At 40.6% G+C, this 26,052-nt stretch overlaps 1 protein-coding gene and 1 long non-coding RNA gene across 2 annotated transcripts; one reads left to right on the top strand and one right to left on the bottom strand.

The window, feature by feature from the left end:
- LOC138687430 (uncharacterized) lies at nt 1-5,855 on the top strand. Its single transcript, XR_011326609.1, has 3 exons — nt 1-214; nt 1,762-1,882; nt 2,745-5,855. It is a non-coding gene; the product is annotated as an uncharacterized lncRNA (long non-coding RNA).
- Nucleotides 10-24,831, bottom strand: SUSD2 (sushi domain containing 2). The gene is given in 16 exon segments (XM_009915426.2): nt 10-71; nt 74-123; nt 2,727-2,817; nt 7,475-7,657; nt 8,100-8,372; nt 9,472-9,720; nt 11,470-11,625; nt 13,145-13,288; nt 15,775-16,043; nt 16,657-16,742; nt 17,866-18,067; nt 19,546-19,720; nt 19,970-20,137; nt 20,639-20,790; nt 22,150-22,354; nt 24,682-24,831. Coding segments are annotated over 16 exon segments (2,532 nt in total). The 5' UTR covers nt 24,749-24,831.
- Nucleotides 24,832-26,052: the final 1,221 nt, after the last annotated feature.

Here is a 26,052-nt window from a genome sequence, read left to right as displayed (position 1 = left end):
GTGGATGATTTAATCCTCTGCTATGCTTTTTCTGTATTTCATTAAAAACTCCTCTGGAATTTCATTGTTTCTTGTTCAGATACAACTGGAACCTCTGAAACAAGTTTCTGGTTGCCTTTGTGTCTTTGGAAGAAAAGACAAAGTTTAGAAAAAAAACTCAAAGGCTAGTGATGACTGTTGAAGTAGTTGCCATAATGTCATTACTTAGATCAAGGTAAGAATATTGGGTTAGGTGGAATAGTAATGTTACACCAATTTTTAAAGTACCAGTTCTGTGTAATGCTAGTGCATACCTCCCCCAAGGAACAAAATCCCTTCTCTGTCATAGACTACTGAAGATTCAAAATATTTAAATTACCAAAAGTAGTGACTGAAGGATATGTAGCACTCCTTCTATTTGAGCAACATTTGATGATATTAGAGAATACTGAAGGTCTACCGTTATTCCTGTGCAACAATCAATTTCTGTTTTCTAGTACAATGGTCTAAATTATAGGAGCAAAAGGAGAAACTGGGCAAATGTCACTGGTTTGAAAACACTGATAATGAAGGGTCTGGAAAGAAGATTGGCTTTTGAGTACAAAAAAGAGGGAAAAAATCTGAGTGAGCAGGGAACTTGGGATTCAGTGGTAAATTCTGGACTTTTTTTTTTTTTTCCTAAGAGAAACATATCACCAAAATATTAATAGATACATTTGTGACTACCTAGCAACCCTCACAACTAACTGAGAGGGAAAAGCATAAACCAATTTACCGAGCACTTTGGTATTTTGATTTCCTGCAATTTTTATTCTAAATACTGTGATTCTGCACACCCCACCCCAGCCGCCCACCCTATCTCTGCTCATAGAATCATGTGATTGTCTGAGAAACTTATCTTTCACTTTTAGGATAGAAAGGTAGCTGGGGAAAGCTTGAAAATAAAGCCCCTACTTGTTTTTCTGTTTGTTAAAGGAGAAAGAAATCTAAAAGCATATAGCATTCAATAATTAGCATTTTTGTATATTTCTATTGGCCTCGCTGCTTTTTAAGATACTTCACTCTATCTTACTATGTAATTATGGTCCTAGCTGTGAACACTGAGAGCAGGTCCTTTTCTGGATGATTGTCAGAGTTGGGTGCAGAGGCAGAAGTTTTCGAAGACCTACAGTATGTAGCACTACATCTTTCCTTTCTTATATAAAACATATGACTTGTCATAGAGTTATATTTACCCTGAGATCCAGAAGAGTATACTGTAGATGACAGACTTTCATGATTCAATAATTGTCTAATAAGCCTTCCCTAGTTAAAATTTATCTGTTCAAAATTTGTTACTGCTATACAAAGGACTGCATCCTCTATTGCTATACAAATACACAGCCCCGCTGAGTGCTATGGACCTCATTGAACTCTCTCAAAATTTTTTTCATAAATTATAAGCTTTTTGTAGCATATGAAAATTACCTACAGATTTGCAAAATATACAAGAGTTTAGGAATGTTGGTGGCTTCATTCTATTTTTTTAATTAGTTTTTGATGTACAATGATGAGTTTAGAGTAGCAGTTCTGTAAGCTGCTCCCAAATGTGAGAAGTCTATGCAGCTGTAATAGTAGTGTTTTAAACCAGTGGATTTTATATGTGGGAACCTGGTGTGTGTGAAATTTGGCAAATATAGGAGGTATCCTTTGCCTATGCATTTTTATGTATGCAAAAAACACTAATTGATGCAGTTATCTACCCTGTGTTGAGTATCCTTTTTTTTTTTTTTTTTTGTACAGGGGAGGAAGAAAAAGTGTTTTGGATATGAGTGTTCTCTGTGAAGTGTAGAAAACGATGCTTATGTGATTTAAAGGAAAGGGGCAAAATTTAGCAGTGTCTCTGACCCTCTGATAGACACAGGTAATTGATGTTTGAGCTTAGAATCAATGGGCTGTATTTTTAGTTATGGACACAGCTATCATACTGGGTTCTGTTCCAAGAGTCTCTGGAATGATGAACCTGCTAGAAAAGCACAAAGGCAAAAATTTATATATTTTTTTAAGTGTCTTGTTAGCACTGGCAAACAGAATGAATTATATACAGAATATATGAAATCATAACAACCTTTTAAACAAAGGACTAAAACCTCAAAGAAGTAATTTACTAGCCACATAACATTTTGTAGAGATTTCTTTTTAAAATGTAATAGTTTTTATAGTGAGCTTATTTCCGTGTGGTAGAAAGGTTCTGAGAATGGTCAGCAAACTGATATATCTTTAAAATTCTGTTCGCCTCTTTGACACAAGAGACATATAAGCATTCTCTAGGCAAATTCAAGCATGCCTTAAAGTGGGAATATGTTCAAACATATGTGGAAAGTTACAGTATCAGGCAATGCATTCCTTAGATGATACATCAAATTTACCTATTGGTATCATGAGCACACCTGTTCTGAAACAGAACACTTTTAATCAGGTAGCCTTATCACTCAACAAATAAGTTATTTTGACCAAAGAGTCCTGTTCCTTCTCAATCAATCAATCGGTCACATGTTTGTGTGTCCTGACAATACAATTCCAACTTTGCTTCATAGTCTTCCAGCAGGATGCAAGGACTATCCAGACTTGATGTTTTTCATAAAAGATAGTAGCATGAAAATATCATTTTTTATTTCTTTGTCATTGAGAAAAATGATTTAAAAGGTCATAATACTTGTTATTTCTTTAGCAGGTTCATTTGCGTTTTCAGTTCAATTGTGTTTTACCTCTCCTTTCTACATAAGAAAGTTAGACGTGCCAGGACTGCAAGACCGACTATTCCAAATACACAGCCAAGAAGAATTACTTGTTTGATATCTGAAAAACAGAAACCAACCACAACAAAACAGGAAGACATTGATACATTTCTTCATATCTGTTTGAATGTAGTCACATGTGACAATTTTTTTAATTGTCCTTCATCCAGTAGCTTTTGTGCAAGACTAAAAAACTTCTGTTTGACTTACACCCTACAGGCGAGTACCCTGTCTCTGCCAAGTGATGAGAACCCACCATTGGCCTCGGCAGTTTGGTCCAGTGGTGATTTGCCTCTATTGTGAAATCTTTGTATTTAATTTATAATCTCAGGTTATATTTCTTGATTTTAATATGTTTTGCAGCCTGCGTCCTGGAAATGATAGACAGACAACAATTCCATAATAAGAAGACCCAAAGTTTTTTGGCATCTTCATCTGAAAAAAAGTGCAGAAGACTAATGAGATTTCTGACAACTTTCCAAAAAGAACTGTATTTACACAGAGCCTGAGCCTGAAAAATGAAACCTAAAAGGGAGGGTGGGAGGAAGAAAAAAGCAAAAGACAGACAAAACCAGGTTGCACTTAAAACCACCAAATTATTGTCTGTCACAAACAGACTATATGTATATATATTTCTAAGGCTTTATAATTTTTAGCTGCATTTTACTTCTGATTTTACTAGATTCTCCTTTTTGCTTTTGCTGGATGGTTTCTTTTTCTTCCTCTACGTGATATTCCGTGAAGGGAGGTTGCTGTGGTACTGGCAAGACTTGCAGTGGGATTGTAATTAGAAGCATAGCAAAATAATTATTAGCAGAGGATTTCCATGGAAACTTTAATTGAAGGAAGCAAAACTCAAAAGCAACAATATGCAGGCCCAACAGCATAATTTGCATTTGAAATTTCAAATACAGGAATGGATTTTGCAAAATAACTGATGTTCAATTTTCTTGTTTCTGTCTCTCTTCCTATCCAGTTTTCATAATCCTCATGCTTTTATTTTAACTGTTCTAGCTTTTGAGAAACAGAAGCAAACAGCAACTAAAAAACCTTGGTGATTTGCAATACAGAGCTTGAATTTGATGTTCCACAAAACTGCAGCAAGTGTAATGGGCACTGCACTGTAAAGAAGTACCCCTGGAAGCTGAGAATAATAGAGGGCTGGGCCCTGTGTTCTTGACCAGCATGAAAGAAATCATTTGAAAATGTGTATTTTAATAGTTCATGCTGGAAGTAAAAATGTGACCACTAATCACAGTGGCTAGGTCAGTGGTCACCCATTCAGGCGCCCAGAAGTTTGGAAGTGGTGTCCATTAATTTTGTCAGCATTTTCCTGGCATCAAGAAGGCCTCCTGTCATGGGGCTTGATAAAATGGATTTTGGTGAAAGAGTGGCAAGCTGCTGTGTAAAGAGGAAAACGGTGAAGAAAACTGACCTCAGTAACAACAGATTTTGACAACATGAAGACATTTTCTGTACGTATGCTGAATTCAGAGTCAACACAAGGAAAACCAGCACTGAATTTGAACTGTGTCTTAGACCAGAGGTGGAAATGTATTTAGAGGAAAGTAAGTACTATCTGTCGATGCTATAAAAATACTAGAGGTTTAGATATAAATGAGACGAACTTTGGACTGTTTTGCCTATCTTCTCTGGAGAGACTTGGACCCGTCAATAAAATAACCTTCTCAGACAGAGACTGATATCCAGCAGCATATCTTACGATGCAAAAGGAGAAACAAGGCTAGATACAAATGCCATTATTAGGGCACAGCAGTAAAAAATGAATGAAGAACTGTGTATCTAATTTTTATGTTATATTGCCTCAATCAGTTGTCCGTACTGTCAGTATCCTGCTGCTGTGGACAGCAATGCCATACTCCAACTTCCTGAGGCTGATAAAAATAACAATTTTTGGCTCACATTACAAATTAACTACAACCTCAAATATCAAATAGTAAGGAAGGTCTTTGTTACGATCAGATTGATAAAATTCTTTCACACCTTGTTGTTCTTTGTCATCTTTCAGGAAACCATGTGCTGGAAAACATTGGGGGTTTTGTTTGCTTCTCCATAAAGCTGTGGCATGTCCCCATCATTCTGAATGCAGTTAATCTCTGTGTATCTTCTAGCTCCTTCCCTCTGATCTCTCAGCGTTGGCTTTTTGCCCACCTTTCTCTAGTGTAAATGTCAGCATCCGGTTTGCTTATTGAGACTGACTGGCTCCTATCCAGTATGTATGTGGTTGATGGCAGCAATGGAAAAATGTTCTTAGCTTTCAGCTTGGCAAAATGTTTTGCCACTGACTTTTTAAGATCTGGCCTTACTTTGTAAAGATTGCATTCTTCTCAGACTTTTGACAGACAATCTATTCTTACTGTGAACTACAAAGCATGCTAAATTACCTGCTAAACTTCTGAATCTCTCATATTTTCAACAGTAAACTAAAGTACTCCATATGCTCTGGCCTATCATATTAAACAGAAATGTTTTGAAATACCTCTAGTTTCACTCTTTCGTTACAGAAGTTGGCCCCTGTGAACACGATCAGTTGCATATTGATTACTAACAATGACTGGTCCAAGAAAACATTCCATAAATGTTCACTCATCTATTTAAAATTAAGCAACAACTCCCTGTTTTGTGTGTGGAAATGTTCAATAATTATTTTTTATGCTAAAGTCCACAGTTTGCTGCCCAAACTCACTGCAGTTCATCTCACAAATATCACTTAAATGTGCAGAACTGAGTTGGAAATGAACAAGCAATTGGTGCAGGCCTGCAGAGGCCGATGAAATGCGTCAGCTGGCCAAGAATTCATTGCTGGTGTGTCGTGCACTTTCCACATTTTTTGGAAGGTGCTCAGAATGGAGAATCTGTTGATATGAATTATTTGATGAGTACTTTTGGGGACAATTAACTCAGCATTAAAAGTGCTTCAACATGCCATGTGGCCTTGCATCACCCTAGTGCTTTGAAATATTGCCATCTTGAGGACATTTGGAGTGTACATGGTGTATGAATAAAACAAAGTTGAAACTGTTAGAAAATATTGGGCAGTTTCCTGTAAATCATAGAGACAGCCTAGCTGCTACTAAATCCAACAATCCCAGGCTAATTGATAATCTAATGGTAGTGACACAAGAGGGGTAATAAATTTGTGTTATTTATACTAAAAACTATTACATCATTCACAATAATTTTACGGCTATAGAATAATACAGTACGTTTTGAGATAACATAATCCTTTAGAACAAAGGAGTGGAAGCCTTCAACAAGTGTGGGCTGTGTCTGCTCTTGATTCACAGAATTGCAGAATGGTTGAGGTGGGAAGGGACCTCTGGAGGTCATCTTGTCTAACTCCCCTGTTCAAGCAGGGCCACCCAGAGTCAGTTGCCCAGGACCATGTCATGACAGCTTTTGAATACCTCCAGGGAGGGAGACTCTACAACCTCTCTGGGCAACCTGTGCCAGTGCTCGATCACACAGTATAACATGGTTCCTGATGTTCAGAGCGAACCTGCTGTGTTTCAGTTTGTGCCCATTGCCTCTGGTCCTGTCCCTGGGCACCACTGAAAAGAGCCTGGCTCCATCCTCTTTGCACCCTCCCTTCAGGTATTTGTACACATTGATAAGATCCCCTGCTGAGCCTTCTCTTCTACAGGCTGAACAGCCCCCAGCTCTCTTAGCCTTTTCTCATAGGAGAGATGCACCAGTTCCCTAATCATCTTCGTGGCCCTTCATTGGATTCTCTCCAGCATGTACACATCTCTCTCATGCTGAGGAATGCAGCACTGGGAGCACTGCAGGTATGGCCTCACCAGTGCTGAGCAGAGGAGAAGGATCACCTCCCTTGACCTGCTTGCAATACTTTGCATAATGCAGCTTGGGACACCATGAACCTTCTTTGCCGCAAGGGCACACTGCTGGCTCATGTTCAACTAGGTGTCCACAGGCCCCCCAGGTCCTTTTCTGCAAAGTTTCTTAAGGCACTGATTTTATAATGTGTAACTTTATAACACACTCCTCAGAAGGCTCAGACTGGATATACGTTTGCCCCAGTTAGTTGCAAAGAAAGTTAAAACTGTATTAGTGATGACAGAATGAAGGATGACAATAAGTGGCTGGGGGTTATGCCATCATTTAGACTTGAAAAATAGCTCAAATTATGTGTATACTAAAGGATGTGAATAATGTCTAGTTCTCTATGTGTATGCATGTATGCATAGATTATATACTTATAAAGCTGCTAAAAGAACATTACATTTACATAAGAAAATTACCTGAAAATAATGCTGTAAATAAGGATTCTTTTCATAGCCTTTGTATTTTTGTGTTACGGAATCATTTTTAGCTAAGTACTATGCTTTCCTGTTTTTCTAAGACTGAGTTTGAAATTTATTTTAGGTCATCCACTCAAGAAGCATGCCTATGAGTTCCTTTCAGCCAAACCTAGAGAAAGGGAAGCATGTAGTCCTAAATCCTTAGAAAGAGTAGATACCATGAAATAAAAAAAACAAAACAAAACAAAAACCCACCATAAACCACCTGTTACTTAGATCTGAATATTAGTCTTTCTAGAAGCCCAGGGATCTTATGTCCAATGTCTTCCCAAGTACGAGAAGTTGCTTTTAAGGGCCATCATCATATACTGAGTTCACCTTGTTTGTGATAATGATTTTTTAATGTCAATTTGTAACATTTAAAAGGAAACAGACCTGTTCTCAGGATGCAACTGGGTGTGTCTCCAGACCAGGCCCCCGTCACTTGGCAAATTCTTTCCTTTGACCCAGTGAGTTCATAGCCCTGATTGCAGATGAAACTGATGGTTGAGCCCAGCAGGTAGGTAGTTCCATTCTTTCTTCCATTGGTTGGATGATCCAGCCAACCACAAGAGATCACTAGTAAAAGAGACATAACTGGTTAAAGTATTTTGGTTTTGGACTAGCAAATCTCCATCACAATGATTCAAATGGCATTTTAGTGGCAATTCATGGAAAGACAAAGATCTTTAGGCTAACTGGAAGACAATACTTTCTGATTTTTTTTTTTTTTATTTTTTATTTTTAAGTCTGAGGAAGGCAGGTGAAGGCATAGAAGATGAAGATAAGGATTCTACACAGTGGTGTAGTAGTGGAAGAAATGGAAAGAAATTTATTTTGTATTTGTCTAACTATCCTACCAGTGCAGAGTTTTTCTGGTACAAGGACAATTCCTCCCGATAAGAATGTTTACAGGTGCATGAACCTACAGTTGAGCAAAGCCTCCTCAAACAGTGTTAACTATATAGATGCCCTCTAGAAAGAACTGTAGCGATGGATGCTTTGTGGAATGTTGTATCACCTGGCTTTAGATTTTCTACCAGCAGCTTGTGATTCTGATGAGATAGTCTGGTGGAACTTCCCACTTGAAGGCTTCTCGTTGTCAGGACATCGAATCTGCAGAACGGGTCAGAGCCACACAGCAAGACCATCTCTTTCACCAGGGGATCAGCAGGGTCTTCATAAGGAAAGAACACGGGCAAAAAGGAAGCATTGTGCTTTTCCCCATAAAAGAAATTGTTCAGTAAGAACTCTGTGTCGTAAGTAAAGAGAGAAGTTCCATTTTCAACGGCCCCTTGGGAGATGGAGAAAGAAAGAGAGAGATTCATATGTAACACTGCCTACAGACCTATACCACCTTCTGCTAGTAATCCAAGTGCTTATTTACATAAATGTAGCTAGAGCTGGAAGAGATCTATGAATCCCTACAGCTTCCTTCCAGCTCAAGATTATTTTCCTTTTCATATGCAGCATCTTAACTTAGCACTAAACATAGTGTTTGGTTAACCTGGTGTTTGATCAACTACTTAAAATCCAATTCAAATAATTGTGTAACTATGATTTTACATAAAGATGGTTTTAGATGCCTGCTGGCAAAATGGTGATAAAGAAGTACCTCAGACAGAGCTAGCTAGCTAAATGAAACATTACAAGCAACACAAATCCTGACCCTGCATGTCCCCAAATTTATCACGTCTGCCGTGGCCCTGCTTTTTGTTTTCATCCTGCTAGACGAGAAACTTCCTGAAGTAGGACCAGTGACATTTTTCAGTATGATCTGAATCCTGGAGTACGGCTACACTGTGCTTGATACAGAGATCAGCTGGTAGCCAGAGAGTATTTTGCATCGTGTTTCTGCCCATCTCCTAACCTCATGTCAGGAGGAATGCTGCAGGTTAGATATACCAGCCTAATCACTTTCATTAAATGAAAGGCAGCCATTCTTTTACACACACACCCCACACCCCCCCTCTTTTTTAAAGGGACAATTATTAAATTGTGATTTAATAAATGATTTTTCAAATTGTCAGTGTGGTACTTGATGTTCTGGAAAAAGATAGCTGACCCTGGCTATTGCTATACTTCTGTAGTACTTTAGTCTGGTGATGCTGTGTTTGACTGACCATAGTAGGTGGAATTCTGAAAGTGTATGCTGTGAAATATGAGCTCTGACTCTCAGTGGAACAAAGTGCAGGACATTCCATCACAGTTCTATCTTCAATCATTTGGCTGGGTACATTACCCTCTTGGGTAGAGGAGGGCATACTTCTCTTACTCCCTTATCTTCCCCCAGTATAGGTTGCTTAGCACAGACTTCATTTGCTGGTCTGTAAATCACAAACTCTTTTGAATTTGTAAAGAAAATGTAATAATAGACTAGAGAAATTACTTACAGTTAGCTCCAAACTCAAACAACTGCTGGGGACTTGCATGAACTGACATGGTGGTTTTATTCTTGAAGGTATACTCATCCTCCGTATTGCCATTCATTACCCCAAAGAGACCCTGGGTGTGATTCATAAAATTCTCTGGGAGCAGAACTGTCAGGGTCAGAAATCCTCCACTTCCCCTTATTTCTACTCCAGACCCAGAAGAGAACATCACTGTGATGTTCTGATCAGCTGTAGAATGGAGAAAGACACCTATAACAATGAGAGGAAGAGGACAAAATAGATAGTCATACATAGTGAACAGATTGTTGTGTCATGATTTTTAACCATTTTTCATAAAGCTTTTCCTCCCTTCCACTCTGGGCTTCATTCTGAGAAGCATTTAAAGGGAGGCCACACCTTCATACCTACAACTGTGGTAAAATGGCTACTACAGAGTAGTAGCAAAAAAAGGCCCACAATTGATACAAGCTGCACTGCCTTCTGCCAGTGTCCCAGAGCAGAAGCTTTAAGATATGAGATGATTACATCAGAGACTGGCTGTGAGCTGGAAGCACTGGTCTCAGTGGTCACAGGTTTCCTCTGTTTCTTGACTGTCTTGCCAAGACCTCCCTAATGTGGCTTCTTTTCAAAGCCCCATCACTGTCCTTTCCATTATTTTTTTCCTTCCTGCATCTCTTGGCTTCTGCAGCTCCTTGTCAATGTAGCCTACTCTCTGCTCTTCATTACACTTTCCAGCCATTTCAGGAATACTAATTGCTAGCCACAGAAAACTTCCTCCGATAAATAGGAGGCTTACTGTTAAAATTCTAGTAATGTTTAGAGTGTTTTTTCAAATTATTATAAATACTAATCAAATGATCACACCCTTGGAGGAAAAAAAGTCAACTTTTCTTAGTCGTTTTGGCAGAAGAATAGAGGAATAACATCTGACCGATCAAGAGAGCTCCTGATAGGTGAATGTGAAATTCAGTTATATTTTAGTATATATTTTGGTTATATTTCACTATATTTCATTTTGCTTTGTAGGTTTCATTGTATTAGATGCAGTAAGCTCAAGGTAGGATGTGGAGTAAGGAGGTTTTAATTCCATCCACGCTCCATGCGATGAGAAGGAAAACCATTGCTCTACAAGCCACTGAAAGAGGACATAGAGGATGTGGGCATTGAAGCCACCTGTTAAAACACTTCACTGTCATTGCCAGGATTGCATGCCATCCCTTCATAATCTGCTCACATCCCAGAAAGTTCAGGCAAGCACCAGGTGTTGGTAAAGGTTGTCATTTATGTTATTTGGACATTTTGGGAGAGGAGAACATGCCACCATCCAGCCTACTGGAAAATCAGATGACTCTGCCTCCTCCTGGACACAGCATAGGTGCTTCCAGTTACAGCTAGGCTAACTGCCAGCAATGCTGATGAGAAGCACGAAGGTTGCAGGTTGTGATGTGCTCACATGAACCATGACTCCCTGCTACACCTCTCCATGAGAACACAGATAGCCACAGTGTGCTTCTCTGTAGCACACTTGATCCGTGGCTATTTGGAAGGAGAGGTGTAGCCCATAATTCTGGTGGCTATATTCCTATCCATCTTGTAGCTGTCATCAGTCTCAAAGGCCAGAAGAATCCATGCACTGGGCTAGTATAAACACAGGGCCGGGTAGGCAAATTGGATGAAAATTGCATTCTCCCCCATGCTCTCAGTTTTATTTCTTTCACCAAGAAATGGTGTGCCATGCCAACTGTGCACTACCACTGATTCTGCCTCAATCTGGCAGCAACTGAACTGAAGGAAGTCATGTAATAAGAAAATAAATTCTAATGAGCTGGAGCATTGCCTGTCCTTTGTTTCACTCCTTATAATTTTTTGAGTGACCTGCAGCCTGTTTCGCAAAAGGACACTGAAAAGAGAGTTGAAATGTGTGCCTCGAGATATTTTTAACTATGCATGGGCTCCATCGGAATACAATAGCTTACAAGGCTGATATTTGTAACTAACCTTTCAGGTCCATCCAACTTTGCTCAGAGAAGTTGACAATCTTCTGGTTCAACAGGACCTCCAGATTCAAATCCTCCGAGTAGCGTACTTCAATCACATCAGAGTTGTTCTCCTGCATGGCCACTGCAGACAAGCCTGTCACCTGAGCCCCAGTTCCTTCCAAATAAAAAAAACAGCCCCCAAAATACCCAACATGATATAAAGTAAATATGGAAGGTTATAATGATACAAGCAAAAAAACCCCTAAGGTATTTCCTAAAAATAATTAAATATGATTATTTATATTTGATGGAATTGCTAGGCATATAAGTCACATAAAAACCCACAGTATAAGTCTCCTACCAGTGTAGTATATTGAAAGCAGAATGTTTAATGCTAAAAAAGTCTGGAAATTCTAAATTCTTTATCCCAATGACAGTGGCTGAGCTATGTAAGAAGACTGGTTGATCTCCTTCTTGCACATTTGGTCCTGTGAGTAAGGCCTGGGAGAATCGAAGATAATTTCAGGGAGGGCATGGCAGAAAAAGGAAACAGAGTGAACAAAAATTTAAGAAACTGATCTTCAGAATGAATTGCTCAGTGACTCATGCCACTGCTACCACAAACACAGTAAAATCTTTCAAGGGCAAAATATTTTCTTGAAAATCTCCATCCTATCCAATGTGATATTCAGTGTAAGCATTCACATCTACATGGGTGCTGAAGTGCACAGACAATTTTTAGTCCATCCTTATAATTCTACCAGAAGTACCAAATCCTTGAAGTGCATCCCTGAGGCCAGCTGGAATATTCTTTCCTGAGGCAAGCTTGCTATTTTACACACCGCAGCAGGCACAGGAAAAGCATAGACAAAAGTACCCGACATAAGGCTTTTCAGGTTGTCGTGAGAAACATGATCCCATTCTGCTGTTTCATACTCTATTTTCCCCTCATTTTAAAGAGCAGATATATGACAATCTCCTCCTTACAGGCTCGTTTGCAAACTACCCATTCAAATGATGAAGGGCACAGGTACCTCCAGAAAGCTTCTTCTGCCCTAGGTTTCGTTTTACAAACAAGCCAAAAGACCAGGACAACCGAGCCCTTTGAATAAAAAAATGACCCCCTTAACCAACTTCTCACCAGACATTCTGTGCTTTTCTGCTAGCTTGAGGTGCTTAGAAAGAATTTTTTCCCCATCCAAAGTATGTTTTCTCAGCTCCTTCTGGGACATTTTTGCTCTGTCAACACATGCATGCATATACACCTAACACAGAAAGAAAATAAAGCAGGGCATACACTTACCTGCTTTCTATTAATTTTCAGCTACAGTACTATCAAAATGCATCAGCTAGGAGCTATGCCTATTGACTGATTCCTAGACCTGACCTTATGTTTCCTTACAGATGGAAATGGACATGGAGAGAAATGAGAATTGTTTCCTTGAGCTCTTGAACACAATGGAAAACCTTACACTCCCATTACTCATATGCAATAAAACTAGCAAATAATCTGATTAGGAAGCTATTTTTTTCCTGAACATTTTGTCTACCTTCTGATTAGCTTCAAAACATCGACTTTTCACAAATGGCCAAAAAAGAAGAATATGAGAGAAGATAGGAGGAATTCTGTAAAGTGCAAATCAAGCAACCTCGGAAGCTATTTGTCATTACTGCTTCCTCTCTTACCAACTCACCATTGGGAAAGTGTGCCTGCTGTGTTCTCCCTTGCACTCTTAGGGATGTGAGATCAGACTCTACCAACGTGTATTCTCCTTGGCCTTTGAAGGTGAAGTTCAGACCATCAAATGTGAAGAAGTGAGGATCCCCAAAAGCAGATGCTGTTTTTCAAAGCAAAAAGAGAAATAAGAACAAGCAAAACCCACAAATCATCACTCCTCGTCTTAGGTTCATGAGAAAAAGAAAGTCTCATTGTGGTGATCCAAAGAATGGCATTTAAACAAGGGAAAAAATGCAAGGCCATTCCATGGTAAATGTGGCATGAGGAACATCCATGACAACCTTGAACAGCACTGTGCGAACAATGAGAAATGTCATTCCAGTTACTCTCATCTTCCCTGGTCAACATTTAGGGCTGCACTTTAAAAGGCTGTTATGGGCAGCAATGCTTACCTGGTAGACCCCCTACCAGGGCGCTTCCAAATGTAGCTGGAAGTAGTCTTTGTAGTCAAAGAAATGGGATGGGATTTTGAAGTCTCCTCTGGCCTGAACAGAGAGAGATGGCAGTGATCCTCAGCCCCAAAACCTCTCTGGAGTTCAGCAGATATCCTTGGTTTTGCCTTTTAGATCATTAAGAGGTCAGAAGGCCCCTCTCCCCTCCAGCAAAAAAAGTAGAAGTTATGTCATCTTATCTGAGATATGACTCACAACAACTAAGGACATCTATGTGACAGGTAGGTCCTTATCTGTTTGATTATTAAGTGTTTTGGGATTGTTGCCTCTCTCAATCTCTCCCTAGAGAAAGAGTCCCCTCCATAAATCAGGTTCATTAGACCAAGGGAAAGAAGGCCATTTTTTTCTTCTCCTCAGCAGTCAGTGCATTCACTTAGGATTTTCAGACCAAAATGCATGTAGCAAATGAACACTCACAACAGAAAATCCCAGCAAAGAAGGCCTGCCCTGAGTGATACGTTCAAGTAATTTCTCCACATCGGGCAGTTGAGGTGTTTAAGCCCAGCATCCCGTGTTCCAGGAGAGTTCTGTAAGTACCAAGGTAGGTGACTTTTTTTGCTTGAGCTGATTTTGCACCGTATCCGTCTTTGGCATGCTCTGAGAAGCATTTAGCATTAAGATCTTTGCAGAGGGTTCTGTGGCATTTGAGGGTTTGCTTTCTCAGATGCTTAGTCTTGCACAAGGTTAATGAACACTCTCCTGGCTGTGCTGTAGCACAGGCGGTTTGGCATATACTTTCTAGGAGAAAGACAAGCATCTGCAGTGCTTAGTGAGAGCTGCATGATGGATTTTGGTCATGTTTGAGATATGGATGTAATGGCATAAGTATGTTTGGGAATCTTTTTGCAAGACTGCGTGCTTCACATCCCTCATCAACATCTCTTTGCTTAAGAGAGGCCTTTCTGTCCCACAGTGGAACTGTCAGGGCCCTGAGCACACTCACAGGCCTTAATTGCCTTGCCCAGTCTCGCTGGGCCCTCTACCTACATGCTCTGTCCATGGGCTCTGTCTAAGCTCGGGCCTGGGCCTTCAGTCCCTGCCTGAGCTATGTCATAGGTGTACCTGTTTCCGTCTTCAACACAGCCACGCCTGTGCCTGGCCATGAACCCTGCTGATCCGCACACATCCCTGCAACTGACTTTCTGGCTTGACATGCCTCGTCACTATGGACTTGCCTGACAATTGCTGGACTGTGTCTTGCTCTGGTTACCATTACTGGACCAGATCTTTGACCCTGTCCATCAGACTGACTTCTCAGCTTTCCTTCGGACCTGCCTTGTCACCACAAACTCAACTGGAGATCTGGACTCTCGACTGACTGCTGCTGCCATCACAGTGTCCATCTTGCTTGCCTCGCTCAGGACTGGGCCATGGGCTGGCAAGGACCTTGCCCTTCCAACCTTATCACATTTGGCTCCCAGCTCCCTATTCCTTTGTTGCTTCCAGACAGGCAAATTTGACGGGGGAAATCACGAAGGACTTTCACTGTCTGCTATTGCTACTCCTGAGAGAGTCTCGTGTTGTCACATCACGTCCTAGTTAGCTCCTTCAGTGCCCTCTGCAGTTTTCTCCTTTCTGCCTGAAGCAAACCGCTGCCTCTTTCCCTCTTTACAGGAGGCCACAACCCTGCTGGACACCTCAGCACCCCAGCAGCACAGAAGAAGGCAAGACATGTAGCAGCAATAGAGTTATGGCAAGACTTGAGGACTACTACTTAAAAGCAAGGGGCAGGGACAGTAGACATGCTTGTAAATGGTAAGAATTCCATAATTGATATAAGTAGCATTTTTCAGCATGTCAGCGTTTCTAGCTACTGCCAAGTTGTCATTAACCATCCCTAACCACCTTCTTTCTGAGAAAGTGCCCACTGATGATAGAAAGTCATGGACATTGACTACTAAACTTTGGCTATTTAGGTTCCAGGCGTTAATGAGATACTCAACGGCAGAAAGATCTGGCAGGACAATTAAAAACTGCATACAGATTTTGCCAATGATAGATCAATAGAAACCTTCCCTGGAAATTTGCCATGGGACATTGTATTGTCACCTGACATACATACATATACAAATATTCTAAAAGCCAACACTGTATCAAAAAGCTACACTCGGTACTGGAATTCTGAAGCCCTTACCAGCTCGAGGCGGGTGATACGTCCTGCAGTCACTGGAGGGCCGCCTTTTCATATAGAAGTGACAATTATCAGACCACAGGCAGCAGTAATAGAAGCTGATGACATCATAAAGCCAATGGGAAAAGCCAGGTATCCGGGGAGGCTTCATGAAAGGTGGTGAACCCCAGTCATGGCCTCTATCAGGTGTGCTGCCTGCTGTGGAGTCATGCGTGAGGATTTGGCTCCCTGTCGAGTCATAGCAACACTGCTGTCCTGCCGCATACTGGGGACTGGTTGAGAAGATCAGTGAGAAGAAATTCATTGTTCAGCTCTGTGAAGTCCATTCATATTTAGAGATTACCTATTGCCTTTATATGGATATAGCTAAATGTTTTGGTTGCCAAGATTTATATGATATCCAGAGATGATACCTCCCAGTTAAACATCCCCCTTTGCCCCCACTCTGTTCTTATAAATTAGACCAGATTAGGGATAGGGAGGGAGGGGTTTTTAACCAAGGCATTTTGGAAGTTCTGTAGGCATCATAGCTATTCGGACATAGCACTCTTTAAAATTGTTCTGATAGAAAGAGTGCAAAGAATAATTTGTTGAACTTAAGGAGACCAATACAGGAAAGGCTTAATTAGGCCTAATCAAATCTCTTTTAGACATTAGCACTTGTTTAGGTATCCTAAGTTTTAGCACAGTGCAATTAGTTGTTTAGTAAATCTAAGGCCTTAACTTCATCTCAGCAATGAGGACCAATACATAAATAAGAGGGAAACAATGGCTGCTATGACCCTGAGAGTTGAGAGTCAAGAGACCTTTGTGATTTCTGTGACACTGTATCTCTGAGGTGGAACAAGTAATAAATAAAATGCAGTTTTAAAAAATTTTCTTTACCTGGCTTGAATGGCTCTTACACAATGCACAGCACCAGGGTGATAAGTACACACACTCCCCTTTTCAATGTCACAGCCATAATCTGTCTGAAAAAGATCAACGCTCATGCTTAATGGGGTTATTTCCCCATTGTCCTTTCTATTTTTAGGTCCTCTCCCCACCCTTTGTCTCCAACGTATGTATAAAGTCTAAATGAACTGTTTGTGGCTGTGTGTTGAGTGGCACAGCATGATAGGAAAAACAGTGAATTTAATACTGAAGTGATTGGAGCAACATGTTAGTCTAACCTGAGCATTTTGCAGTCTATTACAACAGACCTTGAAGAACAGATGCAGCTAGATGGGGAATTCAACTATAAGTGCATAGCAAACATGGATCACACCAGACGAAACTTAACTTTTGTCCTATGTTCTTAGACAGAGGCAGTGCAATAGATCGAATTTTTTTTCTTCATGTGCTTTTAAAAAATACACATCATGTTTGGAGCTTCATAACCAGGAAAGGATAGTAACAAAAATGACCTAACTTTTTCTTTTCTTTTCTTTTCTTTTTTTTTTAATATGCATAAACACACTGCCACCCTTTCGTATTGTAAATAGGATATGAAGTTACCCTATCTGGTCCTCAGATCAGCATTGTAAGTGGAAACATAGACTAAATGGCAATTGATTTCTTAGCTTTTGTCAGTTGCTTGTTAACAGTGAAGCTGAGAAGGAGGAAGGAAGCAGGAGACAGGAAATAATAATGAATTACACCTGTGGACCTGAGCTCTGAAGTACAAGGCGGAAGGGTTTGCAGCAAATTATGATATACTAGGCAGAAACATGGCCCGTTTCTTCCACCATGGGATATTGCCTACAAACACAAGCTGCCATCTTGTAGGATCTCAAAGAAGTCATCCCTGCTCCTAGCTCCACAGAGTTCACTGCCCTCCCTGAGAGTTTTCTGTCTGCCACTGGAACTACTGTCTTAATTCCCTGTTGGAAGGTGATTTCCATCTGCTGTCCTACAGGCACTTTTTTTATTCATACTACCTGGATAAGCTGTATCTGCCTCTGCCATTTGACATGTTACTTGTGCAAATTTAAATATAATTTCATTTCCTTGTAATGAGTTTTCGAGAGGGAACAGGGATGTGTGGGGAGTATGGCATTCCCTAAGCTTCTACTCGGAACCGTAATAAGCCAGACGGATCGATTAATAACTTACATGGAATCTGCCAGTGTCAGCTCTTGCCTGTGCCAAGGTGCAAGGGCAATCTATAATTTCTTCCATGAAGTTTGGAAGCTTGTCTTCCTTTCTGTCCCATTCCATACATTTTGCAGTTGCCCATGCATTTGGGTCATTTCTGAAGTCTTCACCAAGGTGCCAAGCCAATGCATGCTCGTTGCTCCAGACTGATGGAATGTTGCTAGAAAAAAAAGAGCCAAAAAATAGATCTGATAGCTGAATAAGCACTGTTTTGACAGTAACACTGTGTCTTAATCACTAACTATAATTACGAAGAATCTTTTAACTTGCAAGTTGTTATTTCATTACAAAGGCCACTGCTTTTGTTTTCCTGCAAAAAGTTACAGCAAAATGAAATTTTCCTAATTTAGAAGGTGACATGACATCATGCAGCAAGTATGCAATAATCAGAATACATTTTAGCATTTGTGAATCTGACTTACATGGATCTTCTTACACACAGGTTTTCTATTCATGCCTTATCACATCGTAGTTCCATTTAGGCCAGAATGAAGAAAGTCTGGATTCTCTAAAAAAACCTAAACCCGTGCCCCGGTAGTATCAGGCCCGATGGCAATAGATGGGGAGAAACCATTCAGAATCCTTGAAATGTTCTAAGGCTACTCTGCTTTCCACCCGTGAAAAAATATCATACATGAAGTGTAATAAAAAAACCCTCTAGAAAGTGAAAAGTTTAGTCTTCCATGGGTAGTGACTCCTAAATGGTGAAAAAGGTTCTGATGTATTAATAATATGTTCTAACACTGAAGAGGTGTCATTTATATATTCACAAGGGCTATGCCATCTACATCAAAAATTGCAGACACGTGGAAGCATTATAAAGGAATGTCTATGCAAGCTATGGGGCACTCACAGAGGTAAATCACCAAAAATCATGGGGAAATATGCAGTGAAATAAAAGGAAGTGGGCATAAAATTTGTAGGAATGCAAAGGCCTGCACAAAAATTAGAAAAAACCTAAATTCAGAGGAAGGGCTGTGGCTGTAGTGACAAAAGTTCCACAATTAGGCCCTCCTCTACAGTTGTGACAGAAGAAATGAGCAGGTCCTAGTCTGCCGAGGGTACTGGGTTTTGCTGAGGTGGAGTAATTTTCTTCATAACAGCCTGTATGGTGCCACGTTTTAGATTTGTGACCAAAACAGTGCTGATAACACACCAATGTTTTAGCTATTGCCGAACAGTGCTTGCACAGTGCCAAGGCCACCTCTGATTTTCATGCCAGCCCCAGGGAGCAGGATAGGGGTTCGCAAGAGGCTAGGAGGCAACACAGCCGTGACGGCTGACCCAAATTGACCAAAGGTATGTTCCATGCCATAGACCACCATGCTTAGCAATAAAACGGTGGGGGAATTTTTGCAAAGCAGCCCTTACTGGGTGACTGACTGGGCATTGGTCTGCTTGTGGCAGGTGGTGAACGATTGCCTTTGCATCACTTCCTCCGCGCCCATGCCCCTCTTCATAAATGGTCTTTATCTCGACCCATGAGTTTTTCTCACTTTTGCCCTTCCAATTTTCTCCCCATTTGTTCATGTGAAATGGAGCCTGAGTCCCTGTTTTAAATGTCAAAGGAGACAGCAGCTTTAATACAGGAAGCAATAATAAGGTACCTATGATCAATGAATGTTGTGATGTACTTGCCTTTGCCCATCAGAATAGCTGCTGGGTGTAATTCTCAAAATTCCAAAGTCCCACATACTGTAATTTCCTTTAGCAGGTACAGGAGTGAAAGAAAATTTCCCAATATTGGGTATTCCTCTTGCCAAAGTATAAAGATATTTCCATTCGGCCAACCAGTTTTCCGAGTAACTGTCACCTGTCATACAGAGGGGCAAGAAAATAGTTTTGGATGCTGGAAAAGAACAATTACCACAAGATTGAAATTAGATGTCTCCACCCATATGTAAACAAAGAGGACAAGTTGACATTATTGTCATGAGTTATTTATACTTGCAGATCTCTTCTTGAGGCCTCAGTGAAAGTGATCGCACGCTGTACAGAGCTCTGCACGTAAGTTACATCTGTGATGACTGCTTGTGTGCAGGTAGAGGAAGTGTCACTTCACCTGTTTCCTGGTATCCCCAGACTTCTATGTTGATGCGGGTTGCTGCAAGTGCCTGGTGTGTCCAGGTAAGAGTTAAGTTTCCATCAGTGTTGGGGGTGCCATAGTATTGCCATTTTGTCTCATTTACCAACGTGCATTTTTCTGCATCCGAAACTTTGCTGTGATGTACTGTATTACAGAACAGAAAAAAAGGATTAATGACATTTCTGCTTTGCATAGCTCTGAAGAGGTGCCAGTATATTATTGAAGATTTAGCAGTATTTCCCCTGTGTATGTTTTCTAACAGGATGCATGATATAAAAAGAGCAAGCTGAAGCTGAGAGAACTCAACCCTTACTAATGTCTGTAGTCCTTAGATTACAACACCACAATGCAGTTATTTTTTGATAGAAGTAGCTACAAAAAGGGAACTGTTTTGGTCAACCTCATTTTGAAGCAGGACTTTTTATGACTTAATGCTGCTGCTGTATAGCAGCAGAACTCAATTCCTGTGGAAGTTCATCTCTCAAAATACAAATTAACACGAGGGCAGCAAGTATGAGTTGTCTGAAGCCAAACAGCCTGTTAAGGAAGAAGAAAAGTGATCAAAAGGGAAAGGCTTATATAAACTTGCATCCATGGAGCAAAAATATAGAAAGAAGAGGGATACTGTAGATTTAAGTAAATAACCTGATAACCAAGTTCCAGAGTACGGAAATGTCAGCCCACCATCTGTAGAAACTTCAAAAGGGATGAAACCAGTCTCATACAGCAATGGGGAGATGCAGTGGGCTTTTCCATCCTTAGCAACATAGCCACTGGTTTTGATTTTCTGCTTGAACCTGTTGATGTTGAAAACACTTTTCAGTGTTGCCATCGAGAGCAGGAAAATTCTGAATGTCTCAGTTGTGTTTCATTAAGCAACCTTGTGTCATGTGTAGATCATTCCAAGTCCCGTGTCTGTTTTGCTTGTAGCAGTGAATATAAACTGGAAAAATTTGTGTGTACTTTGTGCTTATTACACCAGTGTGGATTCTGCTGTGCACTGCACAAATCAAGCCTTAGATTTACTATTTAATCACTGTGGGAGGGGGGTGTGATAAATTAGCAACAAATAACAAAGGGACAGCAGGAAGGCAAGGGTGATGCTATAACATTGATAGGATTACAGGGTGGCTAACATTGACCATGATATGCAGGCATTGCAAATTTCTGGTTTTGCGGGGCTTTTTTTGCTGGTAAGTCCTGTGAATACAACACAAGTTATTTCATGCTGTTCTAGAATTTCTGTCGCAAAGATTAACTCAGAATTCACTGCTTGTTATTTAACCATCTGCTTCCAGTTAGGGCTCTTGCCCAGTGCGCTGAAGTATAATCCAACCTGTGACTCTTACGGATTGATGTACGGTGACTGCATAGCTACTCGAAGTACTGTAGGGAGTTGGGGCCTGCCAGGAAGTAGTACCTTTGCTTGTCTGCACCAAAGTTTGTATTGGCTATGATAATGCAACTATGCAGGTAATTCAAAGTACACAGTTGTGTTCTACGGAATGAATGCCTGGGTCAAGGGTTTTCCCAATGAAGAACTAAAAACCTTTTCAGGTAGTGCTATCCAGATGGGAAGGACTCCAAAATCTCACTCAGAACCTTCTGTGGAAAGAATGTCAGGATATCGGGGTCAGTAAAATCCAGCGTACTGTATGGATCACATGTGTGACATAGGTACCTAAGTGTGATACAGGCTGACATGCTTAGGATCCACAGCTTTGTCTTACAGGAGAAAGACAAGGTGTCCTACATACATTTCTTTCTCATTGCTTTCTCATTCAGATTAAGAAAGGAATACTTCTTTTTCACAAAATGGAAATGCTAAAAAGATATTGACAACAAAGAGCCCTGAAAGGAAACTCTTTTAGAAAAGTCACTGTTTTGATATGTTAAGGGAAGAACTAGCAGAGTAATGATTGCATTACACAATAACTCCACCAAAATGAAATGATCCTGTGTAGAAATACAGACAACATGTATACTTGAAGGTGAGGGTTAGCAGAACTTTTCCATGTTTCAGGATTCTGACAACTTTACAAATTAAGTTTTCACTCCTGTGTAGACTAGTCTAGTTTTGTGGTAATTACTTATTGTCAGAAAATGAGATTAGAAGTTCACCTCCCTTGGCAGAGAAACATAAAATTATGGCCCACCTGCACGTTAGCACAGAAGAGGCATTAAGAGCTGTATTTTCAATCAAAAAGACTTTTCCTCCCATCAGAGATCCTGAGTATGGAGAAATTTGAAGACAAAATTCTTTATAATCAGGACAGCAAATCCCCAAGGACTGGCACGTCACCTGGCAAGAACAGGTACCAAGCAGCTCCCCACATTGGTGTGAGCAAGAGTCTTGACCTCCTTGTTAAAGGAAATAAAAAACATAGTCAGGAATGTTCTTGAACTCTTCTGGATGTTCTCTGAAACAGAAGTACATCATCTAAAGGACTACTGTAAGTAAATGAAGTAGGCTGGTTATCTCAGTTTAGGAATGTATTTAGCTGAAGGCTGTCATCACCTGCATATTAAGGTTGCTCCATTTTGAATAGAAAAATACACTTATTTACCTCCCAGCCAGTACATAATTTCACCAACTCCATGGATATTTTTACATCTAAAGGAAAGATAAATCTCCAGAGCAGCCCCTCCGTGAGTGTCACTAATTGCATTTATTTCTGAGAGCAGGTCTTAAGCAAACTAAAATGGGGTCCCGTCACTGTCAACCCTACATGGGAATCAACAAGAATAGAAGGTTAGTGCTCTTGGATGAATGGGAAGCTAACATGAGTGACAAAGTGCGCTCCAACATGAGATTATGAAAAGCTACTGAAATTTCTTTCTTTTGTGCATTTTATTTGAGTCTAGCCTTAACAAGGTAGCTGTTGAGATAACTAGGTACACAGACAGATGACTAGGCCCTTGTTGAGGTGACTAGGTCTAGCTGAACAGACCATGAGTAATTACTGGACATGACATGAAAAATTGCTCAACAAATAAAACAGTGAGAAGTTGACAGATGTTACAGTAACACCGTGAGGAACAGCTAGATTTCACAAACAGTTTAGGGGGAGTGAAGTGAGATGGACAAGTTGCACAGACAACTGGGAGCACCAAGAACCTTTTGGGGAGTGTAATCCTGCAAGAGCAACACTGCTTGGCTAACTCTATCAGTAATACCGTGCAATGCTGAGATGACCTAGGTAAGTATCAGAAATTCTAAATTTGGACATGGATGTAGCAAAATTGGGACCAATGATAGGGAGGGGTCAAGGTGGACTGTGAAGAACAAGCATGGGAAAATGGAGAGAAGGGAACATAAAAGGAGCCATAAACAAGCTGCTGGTCAGCACGTTTCTTTAACTGAGCCCTGCAGCACCTGATCACCATAGCCATTTTATTAAATCCTGCTATTTTCTGTATCACCTCGCTGTCTTGTGTGTGCACATGCATGCGCATGTGTTGTAATCCTAAGTGAACTTCAGGATGAACTAGACAGTCAGTAGGAGACCCACACTTGGAAAGACCCAAGGTCTGAGCTGTTGACCATGTAAGGGACTTGGGATCTGGGCTTAGCTGGTATAGGCAAATTTAAAGCCTGTGCTAGCATGCACGGTATCTGTGAATGTGGTGGGTCTGTGAATCTGGAGAGAAAGGGTGTGTTTGTGTTTTTGCTAGTGACCTTCCATTCTGATCAGCTGGAGAGGAGGAACAGAACTGGGTGGTGTGCAGGTTTATGGGAGTGCTGTCTGTGTTTATCTGGATGCCAGTAAAAGCACTGCTCTGTGTTAGCCTGTATGGCTGGCTGTGTTAATGGGGTGGGTGTAGTATGTGTATCTGCCTCTTGGCAATAGAGGCTCAGCCTCTATACTGGCTGTACTCACAAACGGGAGCAGCAGTATCCACATCTGTGGGACTGAGACAGGAGGAATTTCCTGAATCTGAGAGTACAGCAGATCTGACTCTAGTGGTTTAGGAAGGAGAAATCTACTGCTTCCCAAAAGCTGCTGGATTCACCTACTCCTCAAAGGTCGTTAACAATATATGAGCAAGACTAGGGGAGGAAGAAAGAATTTACAGTCACCCCTCACGGGACTGAAGAGCAATTGCTTGCAGTTCCGGGTATGTCAGCTTCTGTCAAAATGAGCAGACAATGTCGCTGAGTGTTGTTTTGTGTAGGGGGGGGGGGGACGGACGACAGGGAGGGCTGTTTGTTTTTTTTGGTAGGACGGAGAGACCAAGAAAAGGAAAAGTTAGTAAAACCTCTATTTTTCTCTCTCTGCTGGCTTTCCTCCTTTATCCTGGGATAATATGTGGGTGTGTGGCAGGAAAGAACAGGAATGGTAGGGAGTCAGAAATAAAAGTCAGCCTTCATTCTATACCAGAAAACCTACTTAAGATGGAGTTAGAAATGCTTGTTCAATATAAGGAGCTAGAAAGTTGTTCTGTGTCTTTAAAAATATTTACTGCATTCTCCAGACTGTTTACTTACAGAAAAGATCCACTGTCCTACTGGAAATTACAGAGGAAGCGGTTGAAAATGACACCATGCCGGCAAAAGCCAGCTTGTGTGCCTTTGCTTTAGCTTGTACAAATGGTGTCAGTAATTTGTTACTGAGGTGTGTATCCTGAAGTTCAGGAGTCAAAAAAGTTTGTAGTTAAAAGCAGCAAAATTTTTGAAAGTCACTCACCTGCATTCCAAAGAGCAGTGAGGGTGAAGAGAATGAAGAAAGAAACATCTATGCCAATGAATTTCATATTTTGTCCAGATGATTCAGGATGGCTGATTGTAATAGCCTTTGAGCCTGTCTGGGAAAAGCCTTTTATAGGAACACGTGTCCAGAAATAAACAAGATTCTCCGTTCAAAGGTTTGTTGTAAATTACTGAAGCAAAACAAATTGAAGGAGATGCTCCTTTTCAGAGGTCATCTCCGATTCAGGAAAAGATGGGGGGGGTGGGGGAGGTAGTCAGTAGAACTCCTACACATTATTTTAATAGTTACATTTTTCTGAAATGGAAGGAGATGTGTGTTGGTTTTGCAAACATTTCTGCTCCAAAGTTCAAGACCACAGGGTCATTGGCACAATGTGGATGTTTTAATTTTATTGGAGGAATTAAAACCAGTTATCAGTAAGGAGAATGATAAAGAATACATGCTGACGGTACAGTTTTGTTCAGGAGATAATGAGATATTGAGAAAGCATGTTTACTGCATAGTATGTGCCAGCATGAGGGTTGTAAATGAGAGAGGTAAAAAGAGATTCTGAGGAACATATAATTGAAAACGGTGGCATGATGTTAGAGCAATAAAATGGACTACAGAAGCCTGCCGAAGCAAGCACAAGGGTGTTCTGAGAAGGAAGTAGGGCAGAGCTGATGGAGTAACAGCCACAGTGTAACTATCTGTTCCAATAGCAGAACAGAAACTTTATGATGGCGGGTTTTAAGGGATACTGAAAGAATGCAAGGTGTACTCCACTGATCTCGTACGTAAAATATCAGTGCATAAGATAAGAACGTCCTTGCACCTGATTATAGCTGAGTAGAAGAATCAAGGACAGAGTAGTGTCCGGAATAATGACAGGGGAGTTTTGGGAAGCAAGGCTATTCAGACCTAGATAACCGTATCAGTAGGATCATGGAAGGCTGCGATTGCCTACAATTTTGGTATAGATGTGGCAAAACTGGGACCAGCAGTCAAAAAATAATTAGGGGCATATTGCTTATTTGAAAGGCAATCAGGTAAAGAAAAGGATGTGTGATGGCAGCAGTGGGCCCAACTTCAGAAAAAATGGAGTATAAGATATAGGATCAGAGAATAATTCGGGTCAGAAGGGACTTCAGGAGGTTGTTCTTGTCCAACCTCCTGCTCAAAGCAGTTTTAGCTATGAGGTCAGATGAGGTATCTCAGGGTTTTACCCAATCTGGCCTTGAAAACCTCCAAGGATGAAGATGAAGACTATATGACTTCTCTGGTTCCTCTGTTTCAATGCTCAGCTCTCCTTATCATGAAAAAGTTTCTTCTTATATCAGATCTGAACCTCTTTTGTTCCTCTTTACA

Source organism: Haliaeetus albicilla, chromosome 10 (genome assembly GCF_947461875.1).
Source record: "Haliaeetus albicilla chromosome 10, bHalAlb1.1, whole genome shotgun sequence".
NCBI lineage: Eukaryota > Metazoa > Chordata > Aves > Accipitriformes > Accipitridae > Haliaeetus > Haliaeetus albicilla.
The sequence above is the reverse complement of the archived record's forward strand: the minus strand, read 5'-3'. Positions and strand labels throughout refer to the sequence as shown.